The sequence below is a fragment of the Athene noctua genome, chromosome 26 (assembly GCF_965140245.1).
Source record: "Athene noctua chromosome 26, bAthNoc1.hap1.1, whole genome shotgun sequence".
Lineage (NCBI taxonomy): Eukaryota > Metazoa > Chordata > Aves > Strigiformes > Strigidae > Athene > Athene noctua.
In genome coordinates, this window is record NC_134062.1 from 1,443,932 (window position 1) to 1,466,595 (window position 22,664).

General features: G+C 57.7%; 1 protein-coding gene across 2 annotated transcripts in view; it reads right to left on the reverse strand.

Annotated features, from left to right (window-relative positions):
- DSCAML1 (DS cell adhesion molecule like 1) overlaps window positions 1-22,664 on the reverse strand; it is a 102,274-nt gene that overhangs the window by 73,289 nt on the left and 6,321 nt on the right. For both annotated transcript variants that reach the window (XM_074927479.1, XM_074927478.1), the window contains exons 2-3: window positions 20,471-20,788; window positions 17,372-17,518 (exon numbers count right to left, since the gene is read on the reverse strand). In XM_074927479.1, coding sequence (XP_074783580.1) covers window positions 17,372-17,518; window positions 20,471-20,788 — 465 coding nt within the window. The remainder of the gene's footprint in view (window positions 1-17,371; window positions 17,519-20,470; window positions 20,789-22,664) is intronic.

The following is a 22,664-nucleotide window of genomic DNA, read 5'->3' on the forward strand; positions in this document are numbered from 1 at the left end:
ATCACAAGGATGCTTATTTGCCAGCCTCATACCTATCACTTTGGCTGGGAGTCAATCTAAATAAAGCAAATTCGCTCGTTCTGATGGGGAGAGGGAGTTGCTGGGCTGTCATAAGGTTGAACTCAGCTGGCATCATTTTAAAGTGGAAGGTGCTGCAGAAACACAGAGCACAGTATTTCCAGCCTCCCAGGAGCAAGAGGAAGGGAGTTTTGCTTTGCTTCACAGCAACTGTGCGGGGAAGCAGCAGTCAGCCCCAGACCCGCGCCCCCGAGGAGCTGGCTGCTGAGCCCCCTCCTCTTTAGGGACAGGAGAGACCCCACGAGCTCAGCGTGCACCCACGGGTCCCTCCTTCCGCGGTGGAGCACAGGAGAGGATGGTCTTGCCCTGCTGCCGGCCGGGGCCCAGCCAGTTCCGTCCCAGCCCACGGGCAGGCCAGAGGCGCGAAGGGACTGCTGCCTCGCGCGGCCCTTCCCCGCCTGCCCCCATCGCGGAGTCTTCCCACCCCGCCTTGCCCCGCTCAGACACAGCCCAGCCCCTCTCCTTCCTTCCTACCCCCCCGGCGCCTGGCTGCAAGGATTAAGACTCATTTCAAATGAAGTTTTCATTATTTTCTGCTCTCCTTCTTTATTCCCAAACTCATTTGCATTACAAAAAAATTAAACAAAAGCTGCTTTTTGAATCTCCACTCATTACTCCCATTACATTTGTTAACATCATTATCTTCAGCTGAAGATGGCAACTATTATCAAATGTTGCAGAGCTTTTGTAGACCTCTTGCTATATTACTCTGGAAAATTGCTTTAATGCTTATGCTTTTAGTGGTTTTAAAAAACCAGCTATAGCATTAGAAGCCATAAAGAAGATAAAAAAGTGCATCATTTGATAATATGTGCGTTCTTCCCCTTTACACTGAAATATAAATACACGGTGGTAATGCGGGATGCAAAAGCTTTTCCTCCACTACAGCGACCCACCATGGATCCTCTGATTTGACCCTTGGATTCACCAACCTCTCTCTCCAACACTCTTCTTCAGGAAAATTATTGCAATAAAAGCCGGGATTGAAAGGACCACCTCTCAGATACGGCACGGTTCAGTTTCTCCAGATTTCAGCAAAACAGAGTCTGCCTGAAGAGGGAGAGACGCAGCTAACGGCTGCCGAGCCCCCACCTCCAGGCGGGAAGAGAAGCACCGAGCACTGGAGCTGCTCAGGGAGCGGCGCGCTCTGCAGCGGCTCGTGCAGAGGGAAGGTGGGGAAAAGCGGTCCAAGGCCCCGGCTCCAGAAGCCCCACGGTGCTGCCGCTGCCACGGCGGGCGCTGGAGCAGCTCAGGGGTCCCACGGGTGCTCCGCGGGGGAAGGTGCTTTAAGCCTCAGCAGCCTTTGGACGGGAGGGATCAGTGCTGGAACAAGAGAGGGTTTGTCTGATTTCAAGCACAGATTACAGAACTGAAATTGCCCTTATAATTAAATGCAAAACCCTGAGCTCTTGCTATAACCTCGGGGACACATCCAGCTCTCCAAACGCAAAATGGTGGGTTTCTGTGGGCCCTCTTTAAAACCAGGGAAAACAGTTGGCAAAGGCACCTGTTCCGGCAGCGCCCCGCAGCACACGCGCATCTCGAGGCTCGTGCCCGTCCCAGCTGCAGCCGCCCTGGTCCCCTGCGCGGTGCCCGGGGACAAGGCACAGCCACCCTCGGGCCACTTCAGCATCTCTCAGGATAGCTCATGACACGTGCAAGTACCGCAGCTGACGTGTGCGGTGCCAAGGAGGGAAAGTGAACCTCGGTTTCAGGCAGCGGTGATGGTGTTGCACCCCAGCACTGGCACAGACGGACCCGCGGAGCCCCTCAGGGAGTCCCGGTAGCTTTACAGGTACATCTCTCCTCCCTGCTAACAACGCAGTGGGTCTAATTACAGAGGACACATCTGCTGGTGCCAACACCTCTCGCTTTCGACTGGAAGCCAACGCAGAAAACCTTCAGAGCGCTGAAAACATCTTCGTTCAGCTTGGCTCTGCTATGTGGAGAGATGTTTTAAAAAAGAAAAAAGGAGCGAGCTACATGCAAGTGCACAGAAGCCAGAGACACAAGATTTGCCAGGGCAAAAGGGGAGCAGGGTGAGGGCTTCCCAGTCTCCTTTCCAAGGAAACTCTGTGTCTCCAGGGCCACCACAAAACCAAAAAGCTTTCAGACACGATTGCTCAGGAGCAGGAGGGGCAGAGACCCACAGGGCAGAGGCGAAGACCAGGCAGAGGGGGAACAGCAAGAAGGGGGGAGCGAAGGATTCCCTGCAAAAGGCGGGAGCTGCTCACACACCACGGTGCAAAGAGGCTCGAAATGCCCAAGCAGGCACAGGCAGCGATGCCCAGGCCAAGCACAAGAGAGAGGAAAACAAAATCCAGGGTCAGGACTGCGCTGCCACTCGCCCCAGGGCCTTTTCAGCCCTGAGAGATGCGGCCGCGGGGCTCAGCAGCCAGGACCGTGCCCCAGCCCCACTGCACCGGCGGCGGGAGCTGATTTACGGCGGCTGCAAGAGAGGCCAGAGCTCGATAGGTTTTCATCGATCAGTTAATTAAACTGAAGCAAACCAAACATAATGAACGTAAAAATTTACAACCTCTGCCACGAGGTCAGGTGCATCCGGAGCTGCAGGCAGCTCCAGCTCAACCCACTCGTCTTCCCTCCTCACACGCCAGGACGGGCCGGGCTGGGGCGGGAGAGGCGGCCGCCGCTGCGAGCGGGCAGGACACGGGGGGGCTGCCGGCCACATTCTGCCTGCAGCGCCAGAACAGGAACAGAAAACTGCTGAGGCAGCGCAGAGGGGCCAAACCCCGCCAGAAGAGAGCGACAAGGGCGGCTCTGCCCAGTCACGGGCCCAGGCTTGCTCTAAGGGTGGCACGTGAAGCCTGACACCAAAATGACCTGCTCTCGCCGGGCACGAACACAAAATTCAGACAAGCCTACGAGATAAGTTCATGCTTGGTCACACAGCCTGCGAGACCCACACAAAGAGATTGAAATTATCGCTTGGTTTTCCATCAGGCGTTTGGTGTTGATTTAAGCTGCCCAAACAAATAATTACGGTCTTATCTCCATCACGCAGCAGCACTAGCCGCAATTCATCATTTTTAGCTTCTTTGTTTCATGCATTGTGTATATATGTCTAAATAAAGAAAAAATTCAGCCATTCACATTTCACAGGACACTGGCATCACAATATTCTCTTGCCAACATGGTGGAGGCAGGCATTTGATTAAATCTGGTCTCGACTAGAACAAAAATATAATCTCCAAAGAACTTTTCCCCACAGGGAAGAGAAACACATGTGCGTTTTTAACAGCTTCTGGCAATGAGACTATCGAATCCACAGGGCTCGAGGTACAGAAGCGACGCTCAACAGGAGAGCACATGGATGTGACAAGGGCTGCCCTAAGCTCGTGCTGGAACCCCCCAAAGCAGGCAGAGCCGGCAGCCCGGAGGGAGCTGAGCCCCTGGGACCCCAAACCCGCTGCTCCTGCACAGGGCCGAGGCGAGGAGGAGCCGGGCAGCACCACATCGAGCAGCAGCACTGGGACCAACGTCCCGCTAACAGTGGGCACACCAGCCAGCAACATGTGAGCACCAGAACTGCAAATTCCAGCATTCAGGCCTTTTCCACGGGGTCCCTGCCTGCACACCCTCCCTACAGCCACTCTCTTTAATACACTCCCTCTGTCAAAGAAACAAAAAGACCCCAGAAACAAGGGGCTTCTCCCGCCACATGCAGGGGAACGACCCTCAGCGGAGCTGCTGAAGGTTCCCACGCCCATGCTGGGTGACCAAGCTCCCTTTGTGCACAAAGGTCTGATTTCACCCAGCTCTTGGGTGCCTGGAGAGCCGACACAAAGAGGCAAACCCATCTCCAGGCCACGCACTTTGGCTCCTTCCCTTCCCTTCCCCGACCTTCAGGCCAGAGCTCTCCCACCAAGTTTCAAGCGGATGTTGTGCAGCTGCAAAGCGGAGCAGGAGCCCTCGGCACGCGGAGCACCGGAGGGGCAAGTGGCTGCTCCAGGCTTTGCCGGATGGCAGGCTGGAATCCTGGCACAGGCATTATAAAGCCTCACCCGGCATCAATCTCACGCGGAGAGCCAGGACAGAGGTAACTATAACTCACACGCAATCACTAGATAAGACACGACAGGTTATGCCAGAGCTCTGCCAAGAAAGATCACGGAGATGATTATGAAGTTAATTCTTGACACCATCAGGCGCGTGTTGTACATATATTGTACGCAATAGCCATAGCTCTTCTTTAAACAATGGGACGTGCCAGGATGTCTGATCGATTATACAATAGCTGAGCACGGGGAGCAGCACTAAGTGCGTGGAAGCAGGCCAAGAGGCAGAGTGACTTCACCTGGAGAAGCCAGCAATCATCTCCCTGGAAGGAGCCGCAGGTCTCACAGCCCGACCAGCGGCGGGGGGAGCGCCAGGCTGGGCCTCCGCCACCACGGTGATCCCCAGGCCTGGCAGCCGTTGCTTTGGCTGCCCCACAGCGGCCCCATGGAGCCCCTCTGCCCCCTTCCAGCTCCCCCAGCCGTGCAGCCAGCTACTTGGGAACGCTCGCATCTCGGCGTGGCTTTTGTGCTGGGATACAAGCGCAGAAAACGAGATGTAGAAACGTTAATGCTTCTACGTGCTCAGGGAGCGTTTACGAAACCGCAGCGTCAAACGACGCGCCGCAATTACGGGCACCCATTGAGCGTATGACACCATTAAGTTCATAGCACAACGCTGCAAATAAACGCGAGAGACGCGAGTCAAATGGACGTTAAATGACACACAACGAGCAATCTCCAGTGGTGGCACCAGCTTTCCTTGCCTGCAGCACCCTGCTTCTCCAAGATGCAAATGAGATCTGGTTTGCAGGGAGAAGCAGCTACGAGTAATCAGTCAGGGTCTGAAGCAGGCTCTGGCGAAGGCAGAGCGATAACCAGCAGAAAGCTCCTTGTCTAACCTGCGACCAAAATTCCCCGTGATGGGGAAGCAAAGACCCTTCGCCCCACACACGACGGGTCTGGGTGCCAGTTCAATCTGCCAGCTCCCCCAGGAGCCGATGGCCCGACTGCTGCGCGAGGGGCTGACGCCAGGCCCCGACTTCCAGCAGAACAAAGGGACTGTCCGTTCTTCCAGGCAGCTGCGAGCCCGTCCGGCTGTGCCTGGGGAGCCCACGGCCATCGGGGCGAAGGGACCACCCAGGGCAGCTGCCCACAGCCCGGACGGCATCCACAGCCCGGCACACTCGGTGCCCAACACCGAGCACCAGCACAGGGACAGCTCGGCCACGACGATTTATAGTTACAGAGCTGCTTTCGGTGGAAAGACCCAGAACAGGCAACGAAGGCTCTGGAAAGGAATATTAAACGTTGCAGAAATAAAAGGTATTGCTCAAGAGAAAAACATAACAAGGCTGAAACCCAGCATGGTGCAGCCCTCAGATGAAATGGAGACGAGCTGCAAATGAATTGCTCCCTCTTAGGGGAATTTTTGGCTTTTTAAGTAGGGAGGGGACACCCGGCCACACCAAACCCCCGGGGTCGGTGGGTGTCCGGGCAGAGCAGGACATGGTCCAGGGCCACTCGCTGGCACTGGAGTGGCAGCGTGCAGGACCCTCCATCTGATTGCACCAAGGGCTACAGCACCCACAGGGCCCCTGCTGTCACCGGGAGAGCCGCGCCGACACGCAGCACCCCGTGCCCTGCCAGGAGGGCCCCGCTCAGCACCCATCGCCTCCCAGGAGGGTTCCCACACACACAGACGGCTTTCGGCAGAGGCAAGCCCCAGGGACAGGCGGGGGACGGGCTGGCAGGGCAGGAAGCAGGAGGACAGAGGTCCGGGCAGAGGCTGGAGCCCTGGAGCGCAGCCAGCTGGAAGGGACCCCCCACCTCTCCCCTCGGTCGCGCACGGGGTCCTGCCGTACCCGGCCTCTTGGCACATGCCATTTCTTGGTGCCACGTGGCTGTACGGGAATCTCAGTTTCCAGTTAAAAATAACCCTGGTTTCTAGCCCTCAAAGGTGCAGAAAAATGTGACCTCTAAAAATTCAGAAACTGAAAGGCAAAGCAAATGAGTCCCAAATTTGTCTACGCTATAAACGTCAATTTCTTTTTGAAAGAAATGAATGTTTTTGATGAATGTTTTCTTGAATGCCTGCTTTTGGCAGTGCTGCCATCTGTGAAAAATCTCTGCCACGCTCGCTATTAAGATTTCATTTCCAAGAAGAGTTCATAGCCGCTTTAATAAATGGTTAAAAGATTGTCAGGAGTCCAAAGGGCCAGCAGCTTGTTTACCACAAGTGGCTTCTGTCACCAAGTAAAGCACCTTTGACTGATAAGCTTACAGCCCGCCAGACCACATGCAGCTTCCTCTGCAGCCCTCTAACAAGCAACATTTTCAGAAGCACTTTAGCGATGTCGGGCACTTAGGAACCTAATCCCTATCGACTCTGAATGAGATTTATGTTCCTGAATGGCCAGCTCGCTTGTGAAAGAGGTCCCTGGGTCATTTAGAGCCTCGCAGAGATTTCACCCAACGCACCCGAGTCATTTATTAGCCTTTTAATACCATTCATCAACAAAAAGCCCAAGCTCTCGCCCCAGCGAGCCCCCAGCCAAGTGCCCAGCAGCAGCAGCCGCTACCCAGAGCCTTGGGAAGGGGCTGAGGAGGTGGCCAGCAGCGGGCTGTGCCCCCCGGCCTGGCCCTGGCGAGGTGCAGAGCCCCCGCAGACAGCCCTGGGCTGGGGGGAGCGGCGGCCGCCGCACAGCCTGTGCCTCGTGGCGTGGCGTAAGTGGCAAAGGCTCGTGCTCCGAGGAGCCTCCTCCAGCGTGTCAGCACCGAGGCCTCGCGGCTTAGGAAATGGAGTCCTGAAATGGCTGGTGTATTTGTAGATCTTGTGCGTGACTAAATCAAGAGGAACAATAAGATCTTTTTCCAGATTCGGCAAACATCAGTATAATAAAAAAAATTAATTATATGCTTGAACACATGCACCAGAGCAATGCCCTGTATTTTCTCCTAATTGTTCTCCAAGCCTTACAGAGCCACATTTAAATAAAAATGAAGCAGTTATTTAAACCGCAATTAAAGATGGAGCAATTTATTTTTAAACTAGGACTATCGTCAGCAGAGCAAGAGAGGAGGAAGGGTTGCCGCGCAGGGACCGCACCCAGCGCCGCGCAGGGCAGATGCCACCGGCCACCGAGCCACGTGGCCAGTGCTCCGCGAAGGTGGCGTTAGCACCCACCGCACCCAGCACCCGCTGCCCGCTTCCACGGCCCCCAAGGGGTGCAGGCTGCGGCGCTCTCCCTGCCCGACCCCGGCAGCTGCTCCTCGCCGGCACCGAGCGCAGCCGCAGCAGCGCCGGAGACCTCTGAGCAGCCCTCACCCGGACCCTGCACCCCGGCGCAGTGACGAGAAGGACGAGGATTTTGGTAGCAAGGCCGAGCGCAGGCTTCGCCCTTGCTCCGCCAGCTCAGATCGGCTCCTCCCCAGGCAACGTGAGGTCTCGGTCGCGCCTCGGAGCGCGCCAGGGCCAGGCGCTGCGGATGCGTTTCAGGGAGGCATCTGCACCGCTGCGCTCATTTTCTTCTAACCAGGTGCCTGCCACCACAGCCCTAGGGTCTCCACCCAAAAGCCAGCCCTGCCGGCCCCCAGGAGGTTCAGCCTGGCCCCCCAGCCCTCCCTGCCCAGCAAGGTCCCACGCCAGGAGCAGGGAGCATCCTCTACAGAAAAAGGCTGCCGCTGCGCTGCCGGGAGGGGGCTGGGGAGGGAGGAAGAGAAGCAACCACAACAAAAACCCACCCTCTCTTTTCATAAGACAGCAGAATTTATCAGCCTGCAGCCCTTCACATCTGTCTCCTCATACAAAATGAAAGAGGCTTTGAAAAACAGAGGAGATGAAATAAAGCCGTCTGTGTTCGGAAGCTGGCATCTCTGCCACTGTCACTGTCACCATGGCAGGAATAATGACCGTGATTGTTTCTGCATCTGTGGATGCGCGCGGGTGTGCGGGGAGGAGGGGGGAGGAAGACACTCGCCCGCAGCACCACCATGGCCACGCGCCCCAAGCCTGCTCCTGCCCACACGAGCCTCGCCAGCGGACACCTCAGCGGTGACGGCACGGAGCGGCGACCACCTCGGCTCCGCTACACGCAGCGCTGGCTCCTCTCCCTCCGCAACCCAGCACCAGGCCCCAGGGGCAGGCGGCTCAAGCTCATAAAACATGCGGTTTGCAAAGAAGTTTTGACCTGTACAAATTTTCACATCACCGGGCTTTGCTGTAGCAAGTACCGCCACGCCACGCTGGTAGGCACAGCTCCCCGGGGAGACCTGGGGGGAGCAGGGTCCGAGCCAGGCCTCTCTTCGCTCCATTAGATGACAATTCAAAAGCAGATAGAAAAGGAAAAAGATTCGGCAGGGTGGAGAACCTGAACAAGCCAGCAAACAGCTGGTGAAGCCAACCCTCTCCCTCCAAACCCATTTCTCAGAGCTGCCTTGGGCATTTCCAAAGGGGTTTTGGTGCTTTTTAAGCCCCTGGAGCTGGCAGCAGCGCTGCAGAGCGCTCCAGGCAGAGGGCTGGCTCCAGAGGTGGCTCCCGAGGTTCCCCAGGGCAGGTGGCCCGTGGCTGAGCGTGGGCTGCAGCCCTGGATGGAGCCCCCGCCCCGTCCACCGCAGTCCATCCCACCCGGCACCCAGAGCGAGGATCCCAGCGTAAGCTTGAGCTGCCCCAGTGCCTTACAGAAACTCACCCCCAGAGGAGTTCAGCTCCCCTTCTGCACGAAGGCCTTTGAAATGCACAAAAGCATTACAATTTGGCGAACGCCTCTCACGGGGAGACAAGACCACAGCCCCCGTGGTTCAGCAAGGACCCGCACCCTCCAAGCTCAGGTGCGCGGGCAGGGAGGAGCGGCCACGGGCTCGGCGAGGTGCAGAAGCCACATGTAGCACCAGATTTCATTATACAGCTCAGCGCCGCCGCGAGCCGGCCCCGTAACCTTTTCCAAGGGCCAGCTCTCCGCAGAGGAGCCTCTCGCAAGGATACGCAGCGCACGGTCCCAGGGTCTGCAGCTCCTCCAGGCACCGCAGCCACCTCGTAACGCTGAGAACAAGCGTCACCACGGAGGTTAATCAGACCCGGCCGCCCCACCGAACCTCCCCTGCCTGGGTCACTCCCCTTCCCCACACGCCACTGGAGGGCTGCTCCTGAGGACCTGCCTCTTGCCCCTAATCCTTCAATTTCCAGCAAAATCCCGATTTGCAATTCAGAGTGTAACTGAAATGATTTACCCCAGCGCACAGAGTCACCGGGGGACTCCACACAGCACGTCCCGCTGGCTGCTTCCAGCAGACCCTTCCTCTGTGCAACTCCTCCTCCTGCTCTCTGCACTTTCAGCAACTTCTTTCGCATCAGTCACCTCAATCCTCATGCCAGGGTCATCGCTGACGCTTTGTGCCTGGCAGGTTTTGCGGCTGTCTCCCCAAAAAGGCCCTCTCCTCCTGCAAAGGGGCACCGGTCGCTCTCACAGGTTCCCCTCCTCGGCCGGGCTGGTGTCGAGCTCAGGATTTGCTGCAGGGATGGGGCGAGGCCTCCTGGCACTCACCAACCCCTCGCCCCTGTCACAGGGAGCCCGATGCGGACCTCTGGCAGATACGGGGCCAGCGGCATGACGTGAGACGACTCTCGCTGGGTCGGGGTTAGGCACCCAGCAGAGATTTACAGCCCACCCGCCTCCTGTGGCTGCTCCAAACCATCCGCACACCATTCGTCCCTTCCCTGGGGCACAACTGCTCCTCGGGGTGGCCAGAGATTTACGCTTACAGGTACACAAAGAGATGGCGGCTCCGAGAACGGCTGCTCCTCAGTCTTTCCTGCCTCAGAGCTGGTCACACTGTTTGGCTCGTGCTCTTCCAGCCCACAGGACTCAGGACGGGGGCAAGGGCGTCAGGTGGGACGGGGATGCCAAGCACTAGATCGACAGCACCTCTCCTTCTCCGAAACCCTCTGCAACCGCTCTCCACTCTGCGGAGGAAGCAGTCAAAGGTTCCCTCGCTCCGACCTCAGCCGAAGCATTCCTCCCTGCCGCAGCTGCCACAGCCCAGCCACGGCAGCAAGTGGCTTCGGGCTGGGGTGACCCAGGCTCCGTTTCCAGCAATTCCTGACGTGAGATCTGCTGCACGGGCGACAAGGCTGGGAGCCTGCAGGATCGGGCCCCTCGCACCAGAGGAACGCGGCCAAGGCTGCACCCGGGAACGGGGCCTCTGGAAATCCACAGCTGCCCGCCCGTTCATCGCAAGCCCTCGGCTGTGCGGGACCCCTGGGATCCGCGGGCCTCAGCACCCGCAGGGCTGCCCCAGCCACGCAAGGGCCGTGGCCAGGCCCCAGGAGCTCGCGGTGGCCCACGGGCCAGGGCCGCTGGAGCTCAGCTAGCCACTGCCTAGCCCACGCTGCGTCCCAGGCGCTACTCCACGGGGCACCTGCAGCAACCGGGCCCTCACGCCGCGCCGTTCACAGGCATTTTATTTACTTGTTGTAGTCCCTTCTGCTGGTGCGTGTGCGAGATTGTCTCCAACGTGACTCTGCATTATCAGGGCTATAATGAGTCCTTGTTAAAGTGGATTTGATGGAATAATTACATTCCAAAAAAACCTGCAGGAAAGCTCTCTCCCCTCTTAAAGGGCAGGATCATCAAACGTTCTCGCCACATTATTTGCAGTCACACCTTCTGCTGCATCTGCTCCTTTTAAAATCTCTAACTCCAATCTGATCTGAATATATAAATCTGAATTATCACAGCAAAAGGAGATGTGCTCACACCTTTTTTTATCTGTTGCCATGGCGATTAGATAAAATTCACGCCAAGTCTCTGGGGAAGGATGAAATGATTTCAGACAGAATCTCACCCCACTTGGTGAGAATAACGCCTGGAGCTACTTCCCTCTGTAACAGGTCTGGGCACATGTCGCAGCCAGAGAGGGTGGCAAGGGGTGGGGGAGAAGCCAGGACACCTTTAGAGATCTTGGGATTGACAGGGGAAAAGGTTTTGCAGCACCCCTAGACAGGGTAGGGTAGGACAACGCTCGCTCAGATCACGTCAGGCTGCTCCATGCTGCGAGTCAACCCGTCCCAGGCAGAAGCTACAAAATGTAACTGAAAAGGCCAATTCTTTGCCAGGCTTTTGTCCAGAGGCCACAGCATTCACGGCAAAGCTGTCTGCGTGGATTGCTCCGTGCACGTGCCGGGGGTGCAGGGCAGCGGGCGGCAGCAGCCTGGGCCCCCTCCTCTGCCAGGGAAGAAGCAGCAGCCACCAGCCCCGCGCTCGGCCCCGTGCCCCGCACGCTCCAAGCTGCCGGCCGCTTGCTCCCGGGCACCTCATTCAAACCAGCCAGGGTTACTCCGCATTCAGGCAAAACCAAATAAAAACATTAATAGCTGGTAACAATCCTCGGTAACTTATCTCCTTTGCCCAAACCATCTCGGTGGAGACAAACACGCCAACAAGGACTGCCTTTCGCCTTGCCGTGTTTACTCTGTCCCAGCTTCCAGCTTTCCTCCAGTACCAGGAGATTGATGTCCCCCAGAACGAGCCCATTGAGACGAGGACAATGCTGAATTATCCAGGTCCTGGCTCTTCGGCCCCTTGGATCATCCCTCCGAGCCCCCCGGCACGCAGCAGCCCGGCGAGGGGGGGAACGCTGCACCCATAAATCCTCGCCGGGTGTTTAATTGCCAGTGGCCTCATGCTGCGTCCCCAGACTCGCCACGTCTGGAGATGGATTGCAGCAGAATTTGTGTACAGTTGCACTTCTGATATTTTAGAGAAAAACGTAACGGGTGGCAGATGTTGTAAGGTACAGCAGAGGAGAGCACACATCTTCAGGGTGAACGGCCAGATTTAACCACAAGAAAGCTGCTGCAGTTTCATTTCCCACACCACTGAACAGTTGCTGAGATGAGTTTAAGAATCCCATAAACAGTCTTGGGCACTGCAGAGGATGGGACAGAAAGGGCAGCTCAGGTCAAATTAAGCTCATTCCCAAAACACTGCAAACAGATTAGCTTAGATATTTTTGAAACTCCTAAAAGGCTACTGTTCAATCAAGAACACACACCAAAACATATCCAAAACTTCACAGAATTCCTTATTTTTTAATTTTTTTTTTAAGTTCCATCCTTCTGGCAAGCTTTATGTTTTGCTTTCCAAAGAAAGGTCTTTGTGGCTATCCAACGACTAGCTAAGCACATCCAAGTATCTGCAGCCCTCGGAGGATGTGTATTAAGGTTGCCGAGAAAAGCAGCACCCTTAGAAATGTCTGTACCTTGAAAAGAGCTCTATTTAGATTTTTTCCAACACAATCTATCAAGACTACGACACTGAAGCATCAAATACCAGCTTGGCTCCAGGCTTGCCAATCCAGGATCATTTACTGCCTCCCAACCACTGCTCTCCTGCACGACCCTTGCGAGCCGCAGGCTACCGACAGGCTGGGCCAGATGGGATGTCAAATGCTGTCGGCTTCCCCTGGACACCGCTTTTGCTCTCCAGAGACCACAGAGAGCCACGCTGGCAGCATTAGGCCCGTGCACCTGAGGGACACCCACGCCCCAGCGGGCATTGAACCTCCCGAGGAAAGTCCCGCTGCGCTCTCTGGGTGCGCCAGCGCAGACGGGCACCGACGGCCGAAGGACCGGAGCCCAGCGACACCGGGCAACCGTCCCCAGGGCTGTCCTTGCCACCCGGCACGGTGCTTCTGGTAGCACAATGGGCACAGCCTGGGCAGGCGGCATGTTTGTGCCAAGAAAGGCAAAATGGGGCACGTTCAGATCCCGGAGCCAGCTGAGGAACAGCCGGGGTGTAAGCGTACAGGCACACGTGTGCTCGTGGGGTGACAAAGGCCAAGCAGGGCTCGAACGAACACACTGCAACAGCAGAGGAGGGGCTGGTGGTTGCTCAAAAATCCACTCTCTCCAGCGTCTTGAGCGGCTCCCCACATCGCTTTTGGGAATCGTGGCCGGACACACGCTCCAAGAGGGCACACAGACATGGGGTCCATGCTAGCACGAGTGCCACGTGCCCAGTCACGTGGGGGCTGTGGCTGCTGACACCAAGCCATGCGACACCGCGAACCTCCGTGTCTGCGCCGCAATGGCCAGACCACGGCTACCAAAGCGGCTTCGGCCACACATGAAACACAGCTCCTCCATGACAAGTCAAAGCCATGCATGTGCCTGCGAGAGTCTTCACGTTACCCAGCCTGGTGATAGTGCTTTTAAAAATAAAAAAGCAGCTGTTTACCACGTTGAGTTCTTAAACCGGTTTGTAGCAGGAGTTTCTCCCTCTTTCCTTATGGAAAAGGGAGGGAGGTCTGTAAAACATTCTGCTCAGCTGCAGTCCTCCCATCCTCCTCCCATCACTCCCCCCCAAGTACATATCAAGATTCATCAATAGCAACAGAGTTTGAAATCACAGCCTGGGTGTGAAGTGCAATCTCATCCGCAAACCCTGATTCTGTAAGCGCTGCTGCTCTACTCCCAGGAAGCACCAGCCTACATCAGGTGCCGGAGTCCTGCGAGTGCTGCTGCGTGTTTGTGACAAGGCTGAGAACGAAAGGCAAGATTGATTTTGATGTGAGCACCAGCAAAGCAAATGGGTTTTTGAAAACCCTATAATTTCTCTGCAACCTTTGACTTCACTAAACACACATTTTTAGACTACAGCACAGTTAGGTAGGCATTAAACAAAAATGAGCTACACTAATGAGGATTTATGTGCGGGACAACCTTCCATAAAGAATTTACCTTTGATTCCAGGGTAAGTTACGGTGTTGCCCAGTTAACCAAATAACGCAGCTCGCCACCCAAAGCCCCTCCTGCGGCAGGGCCACGCAGACCCAGAGCACCCCCGGCAAGCGCTGGGGGATCCCTCCCAACACAGCCCCAGCAGCTGCTCCCGAAGGACACGCTTGCCAACACCAGCCCCACCACAGTCCTTGGCCCACCAGCAAAGAAGAGCAGCAAGGCTCGTCTGGAAAGGGCAGTGGCAGAGGAGGGAGCCCCGTAATCCCAATTAAGAGGACAAAGGACACGAGAAAGCTGACAAAGGGGCCACCCAGAGGCCTGAGCTAACAAGAACAGCAGCCCCAGGGGAAACGCTCGCTCCCCCCACTTCCGAGCTACAAAATATTTTGGTTTGCTGGGGGGAAACCCAGGGATGCTAAGGAAATCGGACATTTACTGTGAAAACGGTGACTTAAAGGAGTTTTCTGACAGAGAGGTCTGGATGGAGATTTCTCCTGCTCCTGCACATTAGGACTGTCCATCCCTCGCTGCACCAAGACCTGCTGGGAAGGTGCATGGTCTTCCACAGGAAGGACCAGAGAAAAGTTTCAGGAAAAGCAACGAGTCTGGCACACCGACGTGAGGAGAGACCGCCACACCACACAGCCAGCCGTAAACACAGCTTGGATGTACTTCCGAGAGCGCTGTGGTGCTTCCACACACCTTTTCTTTCGGTAGCTGCCTGGAGGAGAGCCGTGCAGCGCTGTGGCTGCACAATCGCTCGATGCTGCGATGCAGAAAGCACTTCTGCAGGTGAAGGGAGCTATTAGGCCTCAGCACCACACTTCAGCTCTTCTCAGCCTTCATGCTGTTCACTCTGAACAGCAGGGACCCCCTTTCCTCGCCTTCTCCGCTCAGAATTAGGACAGAAGCAGAGGTCATGAAAAGACCATGGGTTTGGTAACAGCAAAGCCAGTTTTAGCTCTAACACAAGAGCAATAAAAAAAATAAGCTTCAGGCAGATACTATATTTGTAATCCAACGGCAAAACATGTTTGCTTGTGTTGACTCTGCACTGTAACACAATTTATATGTTCTGTCTTTAGGGTAATTATTGCTTTAGAATGTTAAAATCGTTCCACTCTAATTAAATCATCATATTAAAAAATCCACTGCCACAGCAAACTTGAGAACAAGTCTGGTTAAGACCACGCAAGTGCACGGGTGCTCAGTTGACAAACTTGCTGCCGAGCAAACCCGACACGCTCTCGGCCCCGGAGTGCGGGCACCGCTTGCTCCGTCCTGCGGAACCCCAAGCGCCATGAGCAGCCGCCGCCCGCCTGGGACGCGCTGTCCGAGTGGCACGGCACGAGGAGTGACCGCCGCCGCGCCTCATGCTGCTGGGCCCCGCTCACCGAACCGCCCGAGGCCGTGGCGGGCAGAGCGGCACACGCCACCGCCCAGGAGATGGGTGACACCAAGACCTCGGGCCAAGGCACCTGCAGAAGCCGGCCCCACGCTCGCTCCTCGGCGCGGCCGGTTCCCAGAGCTCAGCAGAGACAGGCTGGCGAGGCTGCGGCACCAGCCTGCATCCTGCCGAGGGGTGCTGTGCCTCTTCCACGCACTGCTGCCCTCCAGGTGAGCCCCCCCAAACACACTTTTAAACAGACATCTTGGACCACCCGGAGGTTTCTCACCTGCTAAAACACAAGGGACATTTCCACAGTGTTCCCAAGCGCCCTGAAGTGCCGGAAGCTCCTTACAGGGGCTCGTGCTCCGGGAGGCTGTTTGTAAGCAAGAACATCCCTTTCCAGGCAAAAGGCTCAGTGTAGCCTTGTCGCTCCAAACACCCGTCTGGGGAAGACCACATTCCCGAGGAGAAGAGTTTCATGTTGTATTTCACCGAAGACTACCAGAAAGGGGTCAGTGCTGGGGGAGAGGCTCCGCAGACGCGGGTCTGACCGGGGGAAGGCAGTCGGCTCCCGGCCCCGCAGACCGTGACAGGGGCTCTGCGCCCGCCAGGACACAGCCTCTATCGGGAGCGCTGCCTGTGCTCCCTGGTCACTCCTTCAGCCCAGCTCCCCTCTGCCCGCCTTCAAGCCCACGGGTTGCGCTGAGTCAGCAGGTTACCGACTCTCAGGAGGTGCGGGCCATCGGCAAGAGCCACACAGCCTTCAGGAGAAGCTGTCACCCCCCTCCAGGTGAAGCACTTTGCTCCTTAAGCTCCTTAAGGAAGAAACATCCCTGCAGGAGGGATTAGAGGGAATCGCCTCCCATGCCCGGTCAGCGGGTGCCCTGGCCCGTGTCCCGCTCCCGGTGGCATCTGCTCTCCTGCGCCTGTTCCCCACGGCGCTGCTGGCGCAGCAACACCGAGTCCTGGAGGAGCATCAGGACTTGCTGACCTGTGAGCAAATATCAAGCGCAGAGCATTCACTTTGGGCAAAATCCTTTAATTCTCTCTGGATCCCCCTGGGGAAAGCGCTATTGATTGCTTGACTACTTGCTCACACATGCTGTGCCAGGCAGCCAGCGCTGCCATCAATACCAGCTCCGAGGAGGGAGCCAAAAGGTCACCTCAGTACGCGGGGACACGGGGTGGCCCCACGCTGTGCCCAGCACTTGCCCGCAGCCCCCGGCGCTGCTTCAAAGCCTGCGACAAGCCGGGCAGGGGCTGGAGCCCGCAGCAGCGGCGTGGCTCAGCGAGCACTTTCCCTGGTTCCTCTGCCCCCACACCATGGAGGTGCCTGGAGGCCATGTCCCACCACTGCTCCGGCCACCTCCCCTCCCCGCTCCCCAGGGGACCAGCCAGGGGAAGACCCTGGTTTCAGAGGGTCTCTGCTCCCATGGGGAGCCAGGGTGCTCTGCATCCACCAAAAAAAAAAATCACGGGGTTAAACACCCAGAGCCACAAAGTCCCTGCACAGAGTCGGGCGCTGCTCTCTCTCCCGCAGACCCCTTCCCCACAGATCAAAGTCAGCGCCGAGCGGGACACGTCCCGGGCCACGAGGTGAGCACGTGGGACAGGGAGGCCAAGCAGCTTCCAGGTGCCAGCGCGGGGAAGAGGCGCACGATGCCGTTTTTAACGAGTTCCTTTCCCTGCGGCTGAAACAGTTGTGAAAACTCACAAGAGAAGCTAGAATATCGCACATCATCCTGACACAAAAACCAGCTCTGAGTGCAGGAGCCGGGACACGGACAGCACGGGAAGGCTCTTCTGCTCTCCAAGGCCCAGCTGCCAGGTTCCCGAAGCGAGCTGGCTCGCGGGCAGGCGGGAGAGGCCAGGCCGGGGCACGCACGCTGCTGCGCTTACACCAACCACCCGCGAGCCCCCAGACACACGAAGCACCAGCCACAGCACCAAGGAGACCCCGGGCGCAGCACACTGCTCACACCACCGGCGTTTCCCAGTATGAAGCCACAAGGTGCTCATCAGTAAAAGCCTTTGCTTGGGCAGCACAGGCACGGACAACAAGCCGAAACAAAGACCCTCCACAACCGTGAGTTTCACACATGGCAAAGCAGGTCAGATTTTCCAAGAGGAAAGTGGCTCCTCTCTTACCTGGGATGATAGAAACGGTGTCTTTCTCCCAGGACACAACACTAACGTATTCCTGCACTGAAGAGGGGATGAGGCACTTGAAAACAGCCACGTTTCCACGCATCGACCTTTGGTCCTCCACCCGAACGGTGTACGGTTCCCTGAAAACTGTGGAGAAAAGCAGATGGTTGGTAGCATGACAGTGCTGGAGGAAAACACACTTCCTTTTGCTTTAATCCCACGTTTCCCAAACAAACCAACCCACCCAGCAACAAACTGCTTCCATCCAAAACACTTGGCCCGCCCTCCTGGGGATGAGAGCAGCTCTCCTTCCCTCGGCGTGCAGAGGGAATGTCTGGCCCAGCTCCTGCTGCTGGGACCCTGCAGCCGTCCCCAGCGTCCCCCGAGCTTGCCACCAAGGCAAGCTGCTGGCTTTGCAGTCACCAAAGCTGCCAAGGCAGCGGTCTGCAGCACCCAGATTTCGGTACAGGGTCCAAGGGCGTTCCAGAGCTGCAACGTTCAACCTCCCACCTCGGGGTATCATTTCACGCAGGATACATGCTGACGGTGCAGCCACGAGGCACCCGGCAGAGACAGGCCGGGCCACAAAGCCTGGCACCCTCCTAAACCCACCGGAGGAATATTTAGGGAAGCAGATGCCCATTTCCCAAGCCATGCCCTGTTCCTCAGGGAGATGCTCATCCCTTTGACAGCTCCATGCTGCTCCCTGCACGGGTGACAAGGGCCTCCCCAGTGCCACAAGCCTCCAGCAAGGTCCACCCCGGCCTCCTCAGACAGACAGAAAGGCGTCCCCGTGCCTAGTAACACGTGCAGACACCATCAACTCCTACAGCCGAAGGATAAAACGCGGCGAGCGCAGGTGCCTCCTTTCTGTGACAATAATCGTGCCCTGCAGGACGTGGGCACCTGGGCATCGCTATCACGAGAGACGTACACTCACTCGGCCATTTAACAACAGCCCTTGGCCAGAACAAAAGCAGCTCAACAAACCTCCCCAGACAGAACTCCTTAGCAGCCCCAAGAGGGGATGTTTTCCCGGAGTGGAAAGCACCCGCTGGCGACGCATCGCACACCGCGCACGAACAAGCAAGCGGCAAGAAGGTGACGGTGTTTCCACCCGGATTTCCCGGGGTTTCAGGGCACCCAGCTCTGCTGCAAGAGGTCGGGACAGAACCAGGGACACGTCCCGGACTGCACGCCGGGGTGCGTGGTGACTTCTGCCTGCGGGCTCCGCACACCGGCCCGCTGGGCGAGGAGCCCGCGGCGGCCAGCAGACGTTAAGCTGCCGGCTGCAGAGGGCTGGCTCACCTTCGCCTCCCCTGCGCTTGCCGCCTGCCCACGGCTTGGCCGCCCTCCCGGCAGGCAGAGCCCCCCACCCCGGGAAGCAGGGAAGAGGTGCCGGGCGGCCTCCACTCACACCGGTTATTGAGCCGGTGCCCTGGCGGGGAGGACGGGGGCCTGTGCTCCAGATTAGCCAGCAAAAGCCTCCTTAATCACAGGGAGCGGGAGGTTTATTCACAGGCTTTAAAGGCCAGCAGGGACCAGGAGGAGCACCCAGGCCAGCCTCCTGCACGCTCCTGCTGCCATCCCAGCCCAGAGTAGAGCCCACACATGGGCGTCTGGCCCTTCGCTGCCACTCGGAAGAACTCCCACGAGGGTAAGGTGCGGCCACGACCAGCGCGCTTCAAACTTTCCATTGGCTACAGAGATCTGCTCCATGTGCTCACCAACAGCTACTCCAAAGCTTCCAGAGATTTTTCCAATTCCTCATATTTTCAACTGCATTTCATTTACTCGCTTTCTTTATGCAGCTGTAATTGGCTTTACTTGGTGCACTGCCATTACAAAGCGCTGGAGAGCGACTGGGACGCAAGATGAGCGGGAGGAAACAGAGGCGGGGGAATGTTTCACAACTGTTTCCAATGGCCATAAAGCCGAAGTGCTCCACGCTGCCGCAGCTGGGGCCATGCTGGCAGCCCCCAGGCCCTGCGTGTGGCCCCCACGACGCACTCATGCGCCCGCTAATTGCACCTGCTAAGGGAGAGGCGGGGGGGGGTGCTCCCTGCTCCAATCCCAGTGACAGCAAGGCTGCGTTCAACCCGGTACCAAGAGAGGGTGATGAAAGCTGGGGCTCGGCTCACCCTGCGGCACCCTGGGCTGCTGGCCCACCCCAGCTGGCCACAGGCCATGCTGCTGCCTGGTTGCCCCACGGGAAGCCCAGCCCGTGGTGCCTGGCACAAGGAGGGCAACGGCTCTGCGCTAACTGCACCCCGTCTGCTGCCATCCCTCCTCCACCGAGCTGTGGTTTATAGGTAACCTGATAGCGCTGGTAAATAATTCACTCTGCGGAAGGGGGTTAAGACCAATTTACTCTGCAGTACAAGGTATTAAAATAAAAAACCCTGTAGTCACTTCTGTCATGTTCCCTCTGCTAGCCCCACTTTTAATAGGTTACATAATGAAGCCATTCCTGGGCTATTAGCCCTCCTCAGCCTGGTCAATAATTTACTATAATGGCTTTTGGAATCAGCTCTGTGCCATATTCCCCCTTTTTTTTTTTTGCTTAATAAGCCTTAGCCTGCTGGGGCTGGATGCTCCAGTGGGAACAAAGAGGCTTGAGGAGGGCTGCGGGACCCGGTGGGGGTCTCCCCGCTGCAGGCAGATGTGGTCCAGCTCCTCCTGCAGCCGTGAAAAGCCCCCACACAGGGTTGGGTGTGACAACACCGGTTCAAAGGGAGAGGACCGCTCCTGCCGCGAGCCTGCGGCAGCACCACGGCCTCCAGGCACTCGCTGGAGACCCCCAAACCGCGCGTCCCTCCCCGCTGGTCACCCCAGCCCTCACCCAGCTGAGGTACAGAGCCAGCTCGTTGCCAGGGCAGGCGCTGTTCGTACCGGCAGGCGGCCTCACCCGCCCAGCTGCCGGCCCTTCTGCCCGCACAGCACCCACCAACCCCCCCGGGACAGGCCAGCGTCACCGGCCCGGGCAGGGAGACAGAGGCGAGCAGGGTGTGCTCGACGGGCCAAGCAGCAGGCCACGGGGAAGCCTGGAGACAAGCCAGCACGTTATCCAAACCCCAGCACCCACAGAGAACTCCTCACCTGCTTTAACGCGGATATTCGGGCTCCTGATTTTGCCAGCCGAGTTCTCCGCGGTGCAGAAGTAGTCGTTGTCGTGGATAAAGCTATTGAAGGCTGATGGCGAGAAGGGGTAGAGCTGCAAAGTCCCATTGGCATGGACGTGCCGGATGTGGGGCACATCGTAGATGTCGTCACCCGTGGCCAGGTACCACCGAAGGACGGCGCTGGGTGACCCTGCTGCCGGGCAGGGGATCACCACCCCCACTGTGCTGGAGAAGGTGACCTGCTGGATAGAGTCGTTCACAAAGTAGAGGCTGGTTCCAACATCTTCAGCATGTGCTGTGGAGAAAGCAGAGGCCACAACGGCGGGGGTTACTGCAGGAATCACCGATCCTGCCCGGCCCCGGCGCAGCATCAATGCACTGGCTGGTGGCACAGAGCCACCTTCACAGGCCAGCGCTCTCGTTGGCAGCACGGATCAGGGATTGTGGGCACCCACCCAGGACAGCTAGGGGCTCTGCAAGCAAGGAAGGGCACCCCGGGTGTCCCCCCAGGGCTTCCCCAGGTGGCTCTGAACCCGCAGCCCAACAGTGTCTCAGCACCCACAGGCCTGAGGCCACCCACGTGCAACAACAGCAACAAGCTGAGCCCAACAGACTGATCGCGATTGTCCTGCAAGCCCCCGGGTCCCCCAGCCTGGAGCAGCAGGCAGCCAGCACCCCCGGGCCCCATCGGCTCCCTGCACAGCCCCAGCCCGCGGCTGCCCCTCGGCAATGCCCACACATCCAGCACAAGCCTCCCCCAAAGCAGGGGGGAGAGCTTTCCCGCTACCCTACCCTGCCTCCGATCACAGGAGGGGGCAGGAAAGCCCCCCAGCGCCCAGACACGAAGAGTTCACAGGCACAACCCGGGGCAGAGCCTGCAGCCGCCCGGAGGGCCGGGAGCAGCTCCCAGGGCAGCGTGAGTGCGGCAGAAAAGCTCTTTCCTTCTTCAAAATGAGGGAAGGGACCTCTTCACCCAACTCCTCCAGTCTCTCCTTCCCGCTCTCCAGGACCACGAGCTCCCCCTTCTCCACCGAAGCAAGCAAGATTGGCTATAAATAAGGATGAGGAGGCCCCCAGTCACTTAGATCCGCTTTCTTTTTTTAGTCGCACTCTTCCCAAGTGGGCGGAAGGACAGGGATGCAGAAAGCGGCCCTCGGCGGGTGTATTAATAGCTCTGGCTGAGAACACCGCTCGTGGTGCCGCAGAGCCAATAAGCAGATCACTACCGTGCCGCCGGTTCAAAACGAGTCACGGGGGACCCTCCGTGACCTCGATTTCTTAACTTGGGGAGGAGGGGACAGGAGCAGGGGGGAGAAGGGAAGCCTCCTCTGTACAGTTAGCCTTGCCTCAGCTCTGAAGGCAAGCGTGCCACGGCGGCTCGCCTGAGGAAGGGCTGGTTGAGTGTCACTGGCCACCGGCACTCGCGTCTCCCCACGCAGCTTCCTCCAGCACCCAGCGGCGGCGAGCACGTGCCCTCCTGGTTCACGTTGTGCCACCGACCCGCTCCAGTCATCCTCAACCAGGTCAGGATGGGAAACACCAAAACACCTCACGCCTTCCAGAGCAGAGCCCTCTCCGTCCTTCTTCAGCTGGACGCACAACCTCGTGCCTCTTTCAGCACCCACAAAATCACTGGCCAGAGCACCTGGTTATTGCTCTCTGTGTACTCTGCACTGAATCGTCACCTAAAATGACAAAGTTTCCTCCTTTGCCTACTCAGAGCCCTACCAGTCCCACGTCGGGGGCAATGCACAGCCAGAGCCACCCACCAAAGCCATTCACGTAATGGATTAGCCAACAAGCAAGGTCCAGCGCTGACACCACATGAGACAACAGTTTTACAGGTCAAAAAAGCACCTCCATATCTCCACACACAGAGGCAGAAGTAGGCAAAGCCATTTATTTTTCCCTCCCTCACTGACAGGTGCCAGAAGAACGACCGACCAGAGGAGCAAAGCGCTCCGGCCGAGCCTCCCGCACAGCGGTGCCAGGCTCTGCAGGGCTACGGGGCCACTGCAGGGCCCCGCAGATGTCATTCTGTGACATCTCCAGGCTGGTTTGTCGTCATGAATCAGCATTTCCCTTCATCAGAACGGCGCGGTGCTTCTCCCAAATACATGAAAGAGAAAAATGCACACTTGCAGGCAGAGGAAGGAAAACAAAGCACGCGC